The sequence below is a fragment of the Microplitis mediator genome, chromosome 1 (assembly GCF_029852145.1).
Source record: "Microplitis mediator isolate UGA2020A chromosome 1, iyMicMedi2.1, whole genome shotgun sequence".
NCBI classification, from domain to species: Eukaryota; Metazoa; Arthropoda; class Insecta; order Hymenoptera; family Braconidae; genus Microplitis; species Microplitis mediator.
The window spans coordinates 16,301,798-16,318,138 of record NC_079969.1 but is presented as its reverse complement, the minus strand read 5'-3'; the positions used below and the strand labels follow the sequence as shown (position 1 = coordinate 16,318,138).

Sequence of the window (16,341 nt, the reverse complement as noted above, 5' to 3'; positions counted from 1 at the left end):
ACGGTGATTCTGCGAAAATCACTGTTATTGTATAAATAAAAAGGCAATACATTATGAAACTTCGATGGGGCAGCAGAATTTCCCTAACGGACCCAAATTACGGTAAACCCACCGTAAATTACGGTAATCCACCGCATCATACCGATTTACCGTAAAATACCGATTTACCGTAAATTACGGTGGTTTTACCGTAATTTACGGTGGGTTTACTGTACCTTTACGGTGGGTTTACCGTAGAATACGGAAATACGGTAATCCACCGTAAATTACGGTAATTCGGTAATCTACCCGAATTTTTTTACGGTAGATTTATCGTATTCGACGGTAAATTTACGGTATACCGGCCGTAATTTACGGTAATCCACCGTAAAGTGCCGATTTACCGTAAAGTACCGATTTACCGTAAATTACGGTGGATTTACCGTAATTTACGGTGTATTTACCGCAATTTACGGTAAATCTACCGTAGATTTACGGTAAAAATACCGTGAATTTACGGTAACTCACGTCTGCTAGGGTTTACAAAAATTCACCGCGAATCACGGTAAATCTCCATAGTTCGATTATAGAACATTACCGTGATTTTACCCCGAATCACCGTGAAAGCTCACCGTGATATCACGTACACATTTACGGTACTTTACAGTGATTCACTGTAATTTCACCCTATTAGCGTGATTTACCGTGATTTACCGTAATTCACCCTATATCAAGGTGAATTAGGACCGCCAGGGTATATCCATGAAGGAAACCACGTATATCTGGATTCCCATGTAAAAAAACCCACATAGGAAATTGTGGGTACTTGGATTCCCCTATAGGAACTTGTATGTATGGATTTCTTTCTGAGGAATTCATTTGGGAATCTGGGTTTCTATCTACGTAATTTCTATAGAATCCGAAGTATCTAGATTTTTATGTCTATCGTCTATTGATACGCGTATATTAAGAACCCGATAAAAAAAGATTTTATACAATTGTATAGAATTATATATCAATTATGTATGGAATATATATAATTATATATAGACTATATATAATTGGATAGAAAAAATGGCCCGATCCAATTGTATACAATTTGTATAGAAATTGTATACGATTCTATACAAATTGTATACAATTCTATATAATTATATACAATTCTATATAATTATATACAATTCTATATATTGCAACTATATAGAATTGTATATAATGTGTATAAAATTGTATAGACTTGTATAGAATTGTATACAATTTCTATACAGTTTTATACAATTGGATCGGGTTATTTTTTGTATGTAATTTTTTACAATTGTATAAAATCTTTTTTCATCGGGAAAAGAACATATAACGTTAGGATTACGTAACAAAATTAACTGGTAAGTGACATAATCTTGGTGACTGTATTTGATCGTCACCACTATGTTACAAGTAATGTCTCTGCTATGTTCAAATTGTTACAGTATTCTTATACCCTCGCGGACTCGGGATTACTCCGAAATCATGGTGAAATTTCGGTGAAATCATAGTGAAATGACAGTGAAATCACTGTAACTTTGTGCCATTTGCTTACTGTGTGATAATTATCATCCGATGGTAATTGTATGATGATTTCACCATCGATTCATAGTAGAATCACAATAGCATAACAGTCAATTTACAGTAGTATAGCTGTAAGTTGACAGTAGTATTACTGTGTATTTACAGTGATTTCACTATCAGTTTATGCTGGATCTGCAGTGCTTCAGTCATGCTTTCTCAGTAATAATACCGTGATCATACAGTGATTTCACAGCAGTCTTACTATAGATTCTTCGTGAAATCACAATAATATCGCTGTGAATTGACAGTAATATTACTGTGATTTCTTAATCATTCAATCCTGGATCTGCTTAGTTTTCATCGAGATTTAGGGGCAATATTGAGATCCTATATTTATTGATTCAAAGATAATAATAATAAAATTAATAATAATATTATAATAGCAACAATAATCCTAATCTTGGTTTTTCAATAAATAATTTTTCTTGTTTAAAAAAATTATTTAGTATCCATCCCTTTGTACGACTTCATGTAATTATTCCTCTGGAGGATTAAATGCTATTTTTTTACCCTCGGTAAAGAAGGAATTTTATTTTTTTTTAACGCATGATGGGATTCGAACTGCCGACCCTTCGATTGAGAGTAGCTTAAGTCATGTACTTTAGCCCACTCGGCCACCACACGCATTCGGAACTAAATATTTAATCTGTTACTTCATGCTATTCAATACTATATATACTCAAGATTAAGCTATAAGAAAAATTATTTTATTAAATACTATAAAATTAAAAGAATTCGATATTTATCAAAAAAAAATTTTTACCTTCATTTGTAAATCATCAAGTTTTCTTAATTTAAGAATATTTTATTTTAAATTATGATAAATAATAAATATTTACTATTGAAATATTAATCTAAATGATATTCTCTTTATTTTTTGCAGTAGTTTAAATTCAATTTATACAGTTTTAAAAAAAAAGTTATTCAATTTTTTTATTTATTTATTTTTTTTCATAATTCTGAAGAATTTTACCGTCTTAAGCTTTTATAAAATTAACTAAATTAGACAATTACAGATAAAGTTTCGCTCGGAAATTCCTAAAATAGCTAAATTTATAATAAATAAAATACATTTGTGCCCAAGTATTTGCTAAACTTACAAATAATTATAGGAGCATTTATGAAATAATTGATATTATTTTTTTTTTAATTCCATTTCTATCGATTAATGACATTAAAAATTCAAATTTTTGATTTTGAAATTGGATTAATGATAGATGTACCGTATCAGATCACTATCAAAGTAGAGTGAAATCATGGAGAAAACGCTAATAATTTGCTGTGAAAATATCATAGAGTCACAGTGCTAATACTACTAGGTTGTCATGGGATCACGGTAAATTCATGGTTAAACCACTATGAACTGACTGTGAAACTATTGTAAAGTTACAGAGTTAACACTATCAAATTACTATGGAATCACAGTGAATTCGTAGTGAAATCACGATAAACTGACTGTGAACCCATGATAAAGCCTCAGTGTTACCATTGTTGAGTTACCATAAATCGATAGCTGATCGACAGTAAAATTATCATGAAAGTATGGTAATTTAATTGTAAAATTACTGTAAAATTACTATATAACCAGAGTGACGAAATGGCACAAAACGACTGTGAATTCACTATGAAATTACCATCAATACACAGTAAACTTACGGTAAAATTGATTTCACTGTGATTTCACTGTGATTTCACAGTAACCCCGAATCCGCGAGGGTACAAAAAAAAATAGTCACAGTTCAGTTCGTAAAGGAATCATCTTGTCTCCCACCATTTTTCTACAATGTAGACATTGCTGCACATGTGTGTTAGCGCAAAATCATGCCCTTTATCATCGCCAAGTAGCGGGAGAAAAGATCATTCTTCTGCGAGCTTAGCTCTACTTAGATTTATTTTATAAAAAGTTTTATTTTAAAATGATATATGTATTTTAACGGAATTGTGATATATGCAATGAAGTTATGTATTTGTTATAATGATGAAAATCTTCCGAGGAATATCGTCTTCTGCTTTTAGTCGGATGCTAAGAAAATCGCTTTTTTGATAATTATTTAATAAATAATTAGAATTCTTAAATTCGAAATTTCGTTAGATGCGGCCCAGCCTTAAGTTATCTAAAACATACGTTTTGATATACAAGCGATGAGGTTTATATTGAATCGGTGAAATAAACTTAATTTTTCTTATTTATATAAATTTATATATTTATTTCCGTTTGCTTATAAATAATCAAAATAATCATTTATATTGTAATCATTTTTTAATTTTTTTATTAGACATTTCATTAAACCTTTCTCATTTTTTTTATTGTTGTTCTTATATGCATATATATATATATATATATATATATCACAAAGTCTCAAAAACTTATTCAATAAAAATAATAATAAAAGTAAGAACAATTATATAAAATATCTAGTGATGAAAAAAAAAAATCTGTCTATCGGTTGACCCTGCGGGCCAGCCCCAAAACTTCCCGCTGTTTTCGAGCTCCTCGAGCTCGAAAACATTGTTGTGGATACATTTTCGAGCTCTTCGAGCTCGAAAATACTTTAGTGTGCCATTGTTTTAAAAAAAAAAACGATTTTAGCATTTCTTTCTCCCACGATATCTCAGGAATGAATTATCTGATTTTGATGATTGAGGCGGCAATCGACGTGTTTTATTGAGTTCTAGAGCTGATTAGATATTGAAGTTGATCGTATAAGTCGTTTCTGAGAAATCAATAAAAAACTAAAATAAAAAAAAATTTTTAATTCTTATTCTTTGTATAACTTGTAAACTACATGACCGATTTACCCCAAAATCTAATCAAGACTAAGTTTTGGTGAGCTCTTTCGATCGCCACCAAGTACGTTCAAATCGGTTCATCCGTTCCAAAGATAACGTCAGACAAACAAAAGTTCACACACACACACACACACACACGGACGTCCACCCGGGAATAGTCAGAATAGTTTCCTAGGACCTCAAAACGTCGACATCTGATGAAAACTCGATTTTCGAAAATCGGACCGAAACCAATAACTTCCCTTTTTTGAAAATTTGCAATTTTCTTAGCGGGAAGTTAAAAAATTTACAACACTAGGGTATTAGATAGGGAACAGGTAAAATTTATATTTTTTGTTTTCTGCTCTACTTAATAAAATATCGATAGAAATTATTTTATACGCATTCCAAAATGGTCTATAAAAATTTTCTATATTTAAGAATTTATTACAGACTAGTAGACTCGAGTCTTCAATACTCAAAGTGTTTTCAATGGACATTGAATTATTGAGTTAAAATTTTTGTCCGAAACTGAAATTTAAATTAGCTCACTTTTTACGCATACTTTCCAACTCTGTTTTTAAATCTATTAATTGTTTATCAGGAACAAATCGTAATTCTTCAATCTCTGGATTCCATTGTTCAACTTTCAACTCTACTCCTTCTGGAAGTGTTGATTCTAATAATCTTAACAATATAGGAAATTTAATTGAAGACAAATTACTAATTAAAATATTTCTTTGATATATTTCCAACTTGTATTCGATTTTAGAACTCGGATTGAGATGCTTAAAGCGTTGGATTTTTAGTGATTTAGAAGGCAACGCATAACTGTAAATAAAATTCTATTAGATAATTTCTGGAAAATCATTTGAGAAAAGCGATGAAAAAAATAAACATCTTTACATACCTATTTTCTACATCAACATCGACATTTTCTGCGTACTTATGAATTAATCGTTGATAATTTTCTAATGCAGGATAATTATAACCTTTTATTTGGATGCTTACCGTTGGATATAATGGGATTTTAGGCTTCATTGCCTACAAAAAAACTATTTTTTATCAAGTATGATAAGCTACAAATACACTGAGAGAAAAAAAAATTAAATTCAAGTAATTATCATTTTTGTTTCCATAAATACGCAAAATAAGTAATTTCTTTATAAAATGAAATTCATAGTTCTTATTTTAAAAAAACTATTGCTTTACTTGGGTAATAAATTTATAGAAGCATCAATTACATAGGGCAACTAAATATTTCTTTAATTCAGTTGATACCTTTTGAAGTTTATTACAATGAAAAATTTCAATAAAGCTATTGTTTGGTTAAATAAAAAAAAAGGAATCGAAGAAAGATATAATCAAAATTTAGAAAAAAATTCTTGCACTAAGAAAATAATTTGTTTTTATAACAAAATGAAATTCCGTATTGGTATTGATAAAAATGTAAAATATATTAATGTTTTTGAGAGCTACTTCTATAAAATATTGAATATTTTAAGTGTATTAATTAGTTATGTGAATTAATATTTAAGATGACAAACATCGATGAATAACTCAAGAGTTGCTGAGTTTGCTAAAGCGTAGCTCCTAAGTCTCGCATCAATCTATGTTCAAATTTTAGGTAGGGTAAAAACATTTACTTATAGAAAAAAATGTATGTCAAGGGACAAAACTAATCTAAAGAACATTAGACAGAAAGACGGCGTGTCTAATAATATTTTTTTAACAAAATCAAATTTTTTTGTTTGTATTAAGCAAGTAAGGTAAAAGACCTAGTACCCGATCAGGAACTAGTATTCGATCACTCCATAAATTTGTATATCTATATTTAGTAAATATAGATATACAAATTTATGGAGTGATCGAGTACTAGTTCCCTGATCGGGTATTAGGTCTCTTACCTTAAATAAATGAGCAAGTAAATGAAATTTTTTAAACTAGAGCTTTAATTTCTTTTTAAATCTTGAGCTGAAGGAAAATTGTGTTCTGGATTAATGAAAATCAAAAATAACTATAATATAAAATGAAAAGAAAAAAAACAATACTATGAAACCAAACCTGATTTGCTAAAAACTATTGGTTTTGTTTTGTTTACACTACATATTACTTTATGCAACCTATCTTTTTGTCTTTTATTTTTAAACTAGTTTCCTATGTTATTTCTATTTTTAAACTTATAATCGTTATAATATATATATTTATGTCATTAAAAATTAAATAAATAAATCATTAATAAAATACTGATATCAGGGATTTTTTCTTGAAAATAAAAATTTCTTTCTCTCAGTGTACTAAAGAAGGAAGAAATGTTTACCTCTAAATAATTTGGCGTATACAGGCTACAAAATTTAGGAAAACATCTCATTGATGCGATATATAGCGGCTTCAATAGATCGTTCTGAAAGTAAAAAAATCGTGTTGATTAGATGGAAATTCGACAAGAACAAAAAAAAATAAGAGTTTATTTATTAATAAACAAATAAAATCTTTCGGAGAACTGAAATTTATTCATGGGTTCCAACAATCGTCGAATATAATAGATGAACAAAAATTGTTTATTTGAAAAATATAAACTTCACTGTTTATACAATATCACCTTTCTCATTATTCTCGTCGTCATGATGACAATAAGTATAGGTTAATATTAATCATGGAGTGTACTATCCCTCATAGCTACTTTAACTTGAAATTGACAGTAATTTGACATTGAAATTGCCTGAAATTTGACAGCAAAATCATGATCCTGAAGTTAGCAAACAATTAAAAATTTTCGGATCTTTTATTTTTCAAAAAACTTTGCAGAAAAAAAAAAATATGCACGTGTAGAAAATTTAAAAAACTTTAGGTGCAATTTTTTAAAATACGTTTTTTTTTTTATAATTTGTCGTCTTAAAAAAAATCGTAAAATTATTAGACGTCGGCTAACTTCAGTATCATACCAAAATCCCCTGGATAATACTTGCGTATAAGTTGATGTAAATCAACTGCCGTCATCTGAATGTAATTTGACAGAAAAACTTGCCGTCAATTTAAAATGAAACTTTTTATCAACTTAACGTCATTGTCTGACAGCAACACTTGTAGTCAAATTGAATTCAAGTTACAGACAATTTACTGTCAACTTAAGGCTGGGCCGCACCTAACGAAGTCCTGAATTTAAGAATTCTAATTATTTATTAAATAATTGTCATAACAGCAATTTTATTAGCTTCCGACTAAAAGCAGAAGACGAACTTCCTCGGAAGATTTTCATCATCAGAGTCCCAGAAATATTCAAAAAGTAGTTAGAATTCTTAAATTCAGGATTTCGTTAGGTGCGGCCCACCCTTAAGTTGGCTTCAGAATACGGCAGTAGCTTAAATGTAACTTGACAGAAAAACTTGCCGTCAATCTCAAGTTAAACTTTCAATCAACTTAGCGTCATTGTCTGACAGTAAAGCATATCATACATGGGTACTTGAAAATATAAGTGAAACATTCTGAAAAGTAAAGCCGGGCTAAGTTTTCAATGAATCCGTTCAGGAGATTCACAACTTTTCTACAAAATTTGAAGGTTATGTTGAAAACAAGAAGTTGACATCATTTGTTGTTCTTAAAAAATTGCGATCGGGTGAAAGGTTAGATTAGCTCGTATAAAGAGATTGTATTTATTGAATTGTTTGTAAATTGTACGGTGACAATTTTTCAATATCATGCCTCAAGGAAGAAGGAAAACTCCGTTTAGCGGAAAAAAGAAAAAATTACAGATGAAGCTGAAAAAACAAGCCCATAATGAAACGTCTGGTAACTGAACCACAATCGAAATGTAATCTCTAACTCAATTTTAAATTTTTACAATAATTTTTTGTTTATAATTTACACAGATGATAGTGATTCTGAAAAATCGAAAATTAAAAAAATTAATAACCAGCCAACTGACAGAAATGACAGAAATAGATATAATCTAAAATTCTTTCAAGAATCTAAGGAAGAATTACAAAAACGTAAAGAAGAAGCCTGCCAGTCGATAGAATTCTTACCATTGAAAAATCAAGAAATTTCCGATAATTATTTTCCTCCTGGTTTGGATATGCCCAAACGACCTGAATGGGATTACAATATGAGTAAAGAACAATTAGATATGAGGGAACATAAATACTTCACGGTATAATTTTAAAAATAGAGTAGACTCAGGATTTTCTTCCGTTTGACCCTTTTTTTATGTCATTTTTAACTTTAATTGCTTTACAACTCTGTCTGCGAAACCGTTGCTAGACTGATTTACCCGACAGTACGTTACTGTTGTATAGTAAACTACACCACACCATTTCTTTGTTTTATTTTATAGTTATTTTTGATTTTCATAAATATCAAGAACACAATTTTCCTTCAACTCAAGATTTAAAAAGAAATTGAAAGCTCTAGTTTTAAAAATTTCATTTACTTGCTTATTTATTTAATGTAAGAGACCTAGTACCCGATCAGTCATGTATATCTATATTAGACTGGGTCAAAAAAATCGACAACTTTTTTTTTTAACGATACTGTGAAAATATTATTTGGGATGACAAAAAAAAAATATTGTGAAAATTTGAGCCTTTGAGTTTTTGAAGTCGTTTTGACTCAACTTCAACCTTGAATAACTTTCAAAGGAGTGAATTTAGCAAAAATTGTTAAGAGACTTTTTTTGTAGAGCATTAAATTTCTTTTGAGAATATTCATTGGCTTTTTTTCGGAAACTGATTATTAAACTAATTACAAAATTTTAAAGTTGAAAATTTAAATTTTAAAATCATACCAATGTTCAAGGCATCATTATAAGAAAACGGTTCATCTGAAAAGAAATTTAAATCAGACCTTTTTTGTAAAGAATTTAATTTCCTACAAGAAATCTATTCAAGTCTATTTCGTTTATCTCGATTGTTTGAGAGTTATGAGACAAAAACCCGCTCATTCAAAAAAAATCAAAAATTGCTATGATAGACCTCTTAATATCAATATTAAGAGCTCAAATTTTTACAATTTTTTTTTTTTTTGTCGTCGCAAATAATATTTTTGCAGTATCGTCAAAAAAATAAAAATAGTCGATTTTTTTGGCAGTCTAATCTATATTTAGTAAAATTTAGTAAATCTAGATATACAAATTTATGGAGTGATCGAATACTAGTTCCTGATCGGGTACTAGGTCTTTTACCTTACTTGCTTAATACAAACAAAAAAATTTGATTTTGTTAAAAAAATATTATTAGACACGCCGTCTTTCTGTCTAATGTTCTTTAGATTAGTTTTGTCCCTTGACATACATTTTTTTCTATAAGTAAATGTTTTTACCCTACCTAAAATTTGAACATAGATTGATGCGAGACTTAGGAGCTACGCTTTAGCAAACTCAGCAACTCTTGAGTTATTCATCGATGTTTGTCATCTTAAATATTAATTCACATAACTAATTAATACACTTAAAATATTCAATATTTTATAGAAGTAGCTCTCAAAAACATTAATATATTTTACATTTTTATCAATACCAATACGGAATTTCATTTTGTTATAAAAACAAATTATTTTCTTAGTGCAAGAATTTTTTTCTAAATTTTGATTATATCTTTCTTCGATTCCTTTTTTTTTATTTAACCAAACAATAGCTTTATTGAAATTTTTCATTGTAATAAACTTCAAAAGGTATCAACTGAATTAAAGAAATATTTAGTTGCCCTATGTAATTGATGCTTCTATAAATTTATTACCCAAGTAAAGCAATAGTTTTTTTAAAATAAGAACTATGAATTTCATTTTATAAAGAAATTACTTATTTTGCGTATTTATGGAAACAAAAATGATAATTACTTGAATTTAATTTTTTTTTCTCTCAGTGTATTTCATATATTGATATGATTAATGGAGTAAAAGTTATTAGAAATTAAAAAATTTCAGCACGTTCCGTGGAGACCTTTTATTCTTGCACAAATACACGTAACAATCACACTGACAGATCCCTCATACCCATTACCACGCCCTTTAACCTTCTTGCGATTTTCTTTAAAATATCCCCAAGGAACGGGAGAAAGTCTACTGTAGTGATATTTTTCCATTTTATAAAATATCCATGATCACATTCTTTTCAGCAATACGTAAAGGATTTAGAGGCATTGGGTAAAATGAGTTACTTTGAGCTTAATTTGGAAACCTGGAGACAATTATGGAGAGTTCTGGAAATGTCTGATATATTATCAATAATTGTTGATGTCCGGTATTCAGTTTTAATGTTCCCACCATATCTTTACAATTATATAGCAAAAGACTTAAAAAAAGATGTTATTTTGGTGATCAACAAAGTAGATTTAGCCCCTCCAGCATTGGTCTTAGCATGGCGTGAATATTTTACTACACACTATCCTGAGCTACGAATCGTCTACTTTACATCTTATCCAGCTTATAATTTCCAAGAAAGTTCCAGAGTACCGACGGTTTTAAAACCACGCAGGCGGAAAGGAAAATTGAAGATGGCTGCAGAAGGAGCTCAAGCACTATTGGAAGAATGTAAAAAATTAGTTGGAGATGAAGTTGACTTGAGCTCTTGGCAAGCGAAAATAAAAGAAGAGATGCATTCAGAGTATGACCTCGATGATATTGAACACAAACATACTGTCTCTGTCGAAGCGAATGATACATCTTTCTTTAAGCATGAAAGATATGGTAATGGAATATTAACCATTGGTTGTATTGGTTATCCTAACGTTGGAAAATCCTCATTTATGAATGCTGTTATGGGTGAGCTTTAATTGTTTACTTATATAAAATAAATAAATATCATTATTTCATGTGGGTTATCTTTATAATAGGTAACAAAATTGTGAGTGTATCGCGAACTCCAGGACATACAAAACATTTTCAAACTATTTTTCTTACTAAGACTGTACGTCTTTGTGATTGCCCGGGTCTTGTATTTCCATCAACTGTACCTAAACAACTTCAGATTCTGTTGGGTTCTTATCCTATCGCTCAAGTACGAGAGCCTTATACTGCTATTAAATATCTTGCTGAACGAATCGACCTTCCGAAAATTCTTAAAATTCAACATCAAGACAATGATGATACTTGGTCAGCTATGGATATCTGTGATAGCTGGGCAGCTAAACGAAATTATATGACAGCTAAAGGTGCCAAATTCGATACTTACCGAGCCGCTAATTCTATTCTTCGAATGGCTTTAGAGGGAAAAATATGTTTATTCGTTTACCCACCAGGATGGGCAACCAATCAAGGTAAAGTCTAATGTATTCATACTATTTATGATTAAGAAAAGCGATTAGGAACGATTAAAAAAAAAATTTTTGATGCTTTTTAATTCTTCCATAAACTTTAAATCTTCCTAATTTTTAAGTACTAAATCCTGTTAAAAAATTACAAATCACCCGTTATTCAATAATTTGGGGAGATTTCAAGTTATTCAATTTTTAAAAAACTTCACAATAATTTTTTATTACTAAATAATAGTCGAATCTCAAATTGTTGCAAGACTTAAATATTTTTTAATCACTTAAGGGGGGCCACTAGGGCGAAATTTTGAAAAAATCAATTTTTTAACTTTCCGCCAAGAAAATCGACGATTTTCGAAAAATTGAGAAATTATTGTTTTCACCCCGATTTTCGAAAGTCGAGTTTTCATCAGATGTCGACGTTTTGAGGTCCTAGGAAACTATTCTGACTATTTTCAGAATGATGTCCGAGTGCATGTATGTATGTATGTATGTATGCATGGCCGCGAGGCTTGACCTCACCATCATCAATACGGGAAACACCACAACCTTTAGGAGACCAGGGTACATTGAGACGATCATTGATATTACGCTGGCAACGTCTAGGGTAGCGACGAATATAAAGAATTGGAAAGTCTCAGAGGACTACAACGCTAGTGACCACCAACATATCCTTTTTAATGTGGAGGAACGTCAACTAACCACCCTGATTCCTCAAAAGCAGGCTAGATGGAATCCAAATAAACTAGACACAGCGTTATTTTTGGAAACCCTAGTAAAAGAGAGACCAGCGTTAACAGGGAACTGTGCGATCGAAACCAGAGCTGAAGCTGAGGCTTTGGCTGGAAAAACCATGAAAGCAATCAGCAGAGCATGCGACGTGGCTATGCCTAGACGCTTACCACCACGGAAACATAGACCCGCATATTGGTGGACACAGGAAATAGCCAAGCTTCGAAAAGCCTGCCACGGGCTACGCCGTAAAGTTGTCAGGATAAATAAACACCGATGTCTTCGAGTTGATGGTCCTGAAAATCTTAATTATAAAGCCGCAAAAAAGGCATTGAACAATGCAATTAAAGACAGCAAATCTAAGCACTGGAAGGAGATGTGTCTTAAACTAGACAGCGACCCATGGGGTAAAGCTTACCAAATTGTCACCAAAGGTATTGGCAAACTAGCCCCAGAAGCTCCAAAAGAGCTCTGGTTAATGGAATGCATCATTAAAGACTTGTTCCCAGAACATCCTAAAAAATCGCCAAGATTTTTCATAACTGATGAGATTCCTCCTTTCACGTTGCAGGAATTGCAGACAGCCGCTAAATCTCTGAAATGCGGCAAAGCGCCAGGCCCTGATGGAATACCACCGGTAGCCATCAAAACAATAGCAAGAGAAGCCCCATACGTGCTCTTGAATGTCTATAATGCCTGCATTAAGACAGGGACGTTTTGCACTGAATGGAAAAAACAGAGGCTAGTGCTATTGGACAAAGGTAAAGGTCCTCCTATAACTTCTTCATCGTTCAGGCCATTATGCATGCTCGATGTTGCAGGCAAGTTACTGGAAAAGCTCATTAAGACACGACTAACTGCGTCTATAGAGAGATCTGGGGGTCTCGCACCAAACCAGCACGGCTTTAGAAGAGGCCACTCAACAATCAAAGCCATTGACGAGGTCATGGAAATTGTGAAATTCGCATGGGGTGGGGATATTAGATCAAGGAGTGTCTGCATATTTATAACGCTAGACATTAAAAATGCTTTTAACTCGATAAAATGGCGAGATATTCTTAGTGCCCTAAACGAGAATTTTGATATCGAAGGATACATCAAAAATATAGTTGACGACTATCTTGATAGACGGCTTCTGGTCTACAAAACGACAGAAGGACCTCGCACGAAGGAAATCACAGCTGGTTCACCGCAAGGCTCCGTCCTTGGCCCAGATTACTGGAATATATGCTACGACGAGCTGTTAAGAATGCCAATGCCAGACGAAACGTATCTTGAGGGATTTGCTGACGATGTTGCGGCCATTATCCTCGCTAGGAACGTGACACAGGCACGACAACGAATAGCAGATGTGACCAACAGGGTGTGCAAGTGGTTAAAAAACTATGGTCTAGAGCTGGCAGCCCAGAAGACAGAAATGGTGGTACTAACAAGGCAAAGATGGTTTGAAAAACTCTTCGAGGTTGAGATCAACGGAACACCTATAGTTGCAGCTAAATCAGTAGTATACCTGGGTGTTACGATTGATGAAAAACTCACATTCAGAGAACACATAGCAAAGGCTGCTGAAAAAGCTAACAAGGTAGTGACAAACTTGTCAAGAATACTTTTAAATACATCGGGGCCAAGAAGCTCGAAACGACGAACCTTAATGAGTGCTGTACACTCAGTGCTGCTCTATGGTGCCGAAGTGTGGGCTGACAAGCTAGCAGTTGAAAAGTACCGCTGTAAAATTGCAGCTGTGCAACGAAGAGGAGCACTACGCGTATTATGTGCATACAGAACAGTCTCAGAGGCGGCAATTCTCGTCATTGCGAGTGTAACACCTATTGACCTGCTAGCCGATGAACGAAAACGGATGTACAAGCTCAGGAACTCCGGGACGATCTCAAATGAGCTCATTACAGCAGAAAAGCGACGAACCCTGGAAGCATGGGAGCAACGTTGGCAAAATGCCACAACAGGAAGATGGACAGCGAGACTCATCCCATCCATAGCCGAATGGAAAGATAGGAAATGTGGGGAAATAAACTTTTACCTGACGCAGTTCCTATCTAACCACGGAATTTACAACGCCTACCTGGCCAAAATGAAGATCAGGAACAAACCAGAGTGCGACTATTGTCCAGGCCTAATAGACGATGCCGAACATACATTTTTTGTGTGCGCAAGATGGCAAAATGAACGCAGAAGTGCGTGGAGATCCCTTCCAATAGAACCCACATCAGAAAAAGTCGTTTCGGTCATGCTAAAAAATAAAGAGCGTTGGGACACGGTAGCTGGATTTATAGAATCTGTGCTCCGGACTAAAAAGAAAGAATCAGACTGCAAACAGACAAATGGAGAATAAATATGCATATTAACAGCATAAACCAGGATCGAGCCGAAGTAATGCAAGAGCGGTTCCAGCCCGATCACCTCAATATGAGGGTGCAGGAGAGGAGGTTTTTTAGTGAGTAGGAATCTCACACTACTGGTACAACACCCCCAGCTCTTCTGAAAATGTCCAGTGTCTTTTAGAAGATTTTTCCACCTCTCAAAAAAAAAAAAAATGTATGTATGTATGTATGTATGTATGTATGTATGTATGTATGTATGTATGTATGTATGTATGTATGTATGTATGTATGTATGTATGTATGTATGTATGTATGTATGTATGTATGTATGTATGTATGTATGTATGTATGTATGTATGTATGTATGTATGTATGTATGTATGTATGTATGTATGTATGTATGTATGTATGTATGTATGTATGTATGTATGTATGTATGTATGTATGTATGTATGTATGTATGTATGTATGTATGTATGTATGTATGTATGTATGTATGTATGTATGTATGTATGTATGTATGTATGTATGTATGTATGTATGTATGTATGTATGTATGTATGTATGTATGTATGTATGTATGTATGTATGTATGTATGTATGTATGTATGTATGTATGTATGTATGTATGTATGTATGTATGTATGTATGTATGTATGTATGTATGTATGTATGTATGTATGTATGTATGTATGTATGTATGTATGTATGTATGTATGTATGTATGTATGTATGTATGTATGTATGTATGTATGTATGTATGTATGTATGTATGTATGTATGTATGTATGTATGTATGTATGTATGTATGTATGTATGTATGTATGTATGTATGTATGTATGTATGTATGTATGTATGTATGTATGTATGTATGTATGTATGTATGTATGTATGTATGTATGTATGTATGTATGTATGTATGTATGTATGTATGTATGTATGTATGTATGTATGTATGTATGTATGTATGTATGTATGTATGTATGTATGTATGTATGTATGTATGTATGTATGTATGTATGTATGTATGTATGTATGTATGTATGTATGTATGTATGTATGTATGTATGTATGTATGTATGTATGTATGTATGTATGTATGTATGTATGTATGTATGTATGTATGTATGTATGTATGTATGTATGTATGTATGTATGTATGTATGTATGTATGTATGTATGTATGTATGTATGTATGTATGTATGTATGTATGTATGTATGTATGTATGTATGTATGTATGTATGTATGTATGTATGTATGTATGTATGTATGTATGTATGTATGTATGTATGTATGTATGTATGTATGTATGTATGTATGTATGTATGTATGTATGTATGTATGTATGTATGTATGTATGTATGTATGTATGTATGTATGTATGTATGTATGTATGTATGTATGTATGTATGTATGTATGTATGTATGTATGTATGTATGTATGTATGTATGTATGTATGTATGTATGTATGTATGTATGTATGTATGTATGTATGTATGTATGTATGTATGTATGTATGTATGTATGTATGTATGTATGTATGTATGTATGTATGTATGTATGTATGTATGTATGTATGTATGTATGTATGTATGTATGTATGTATGTATGTATGTATGTATGTATGTATGTATGTATGTATGTATGTATGTATGTATGTATGTATGTA

The 16,341-nt window shown here is 31.8% G+C and overlaps 2 protein-coding genes across 2 annotated transcripts in view; one reads left to right on the top strand and one right to left on the bottom strand.

Moving 5' to 3' along the window:
• Window positions 1-4,766: 4,766 nt before the first annotated feature.
• Window positions 4,767-7,102, bottom strand: LOC130674996 (39S ribosomal protein L48, mitochondrial). Its single transcript, XM_057480456.1, has 4 exons — window positions 6,956-7,102; window positions 6,674-6,757; window positions 5,264-5,397; window positions 4,767-5,184 (listed from the first exon to the last, which is right to left on the bottom strand). The coding sequence occupies exons 1-4, from the start codon at window positions 6,977-6,979 to the stop codon at window positions 4,902-4,904; spliced, it is 525 nt and encodes a 174-aa protein (XP_057336439.1). The 5' UTR covers window positions 6,980-7,102; the 3' UTR covers window positions 4,767-4,901.
• Window positions 7,103-7,743: 641 nt separating this feature from the next.
• Window positions 7,744-16,341, top strand: part of LOC130668891 (guanine nucleotide-binding protein-like 1) — a 14,700-nt gene continuing 6,102 nt past the window's right edge. Inside the window, exons 1-4 of the mRNA XM_057471404.1 lie at window positions 7,744-8,142; window positions 8,223-8,503; window positions 10,464-11,109; window positions 11,181-11,603. Of these exons, the coding sequence (XP_057327387.1) occupies window positions 8,052-8,142; window positions 8,223-8,503; window positions 10,464-11,109; window positions 11,181-11,603 (1,441 nt within the window). The 5' untranslated portion in view covers window positions 7,744-8,051. The remainder of the gene's footprint in view (window positions 8,143-8,222; window positions 8,504-10,463; window positions 11,110-11,180; window positions 11,604-16,341) is intronic.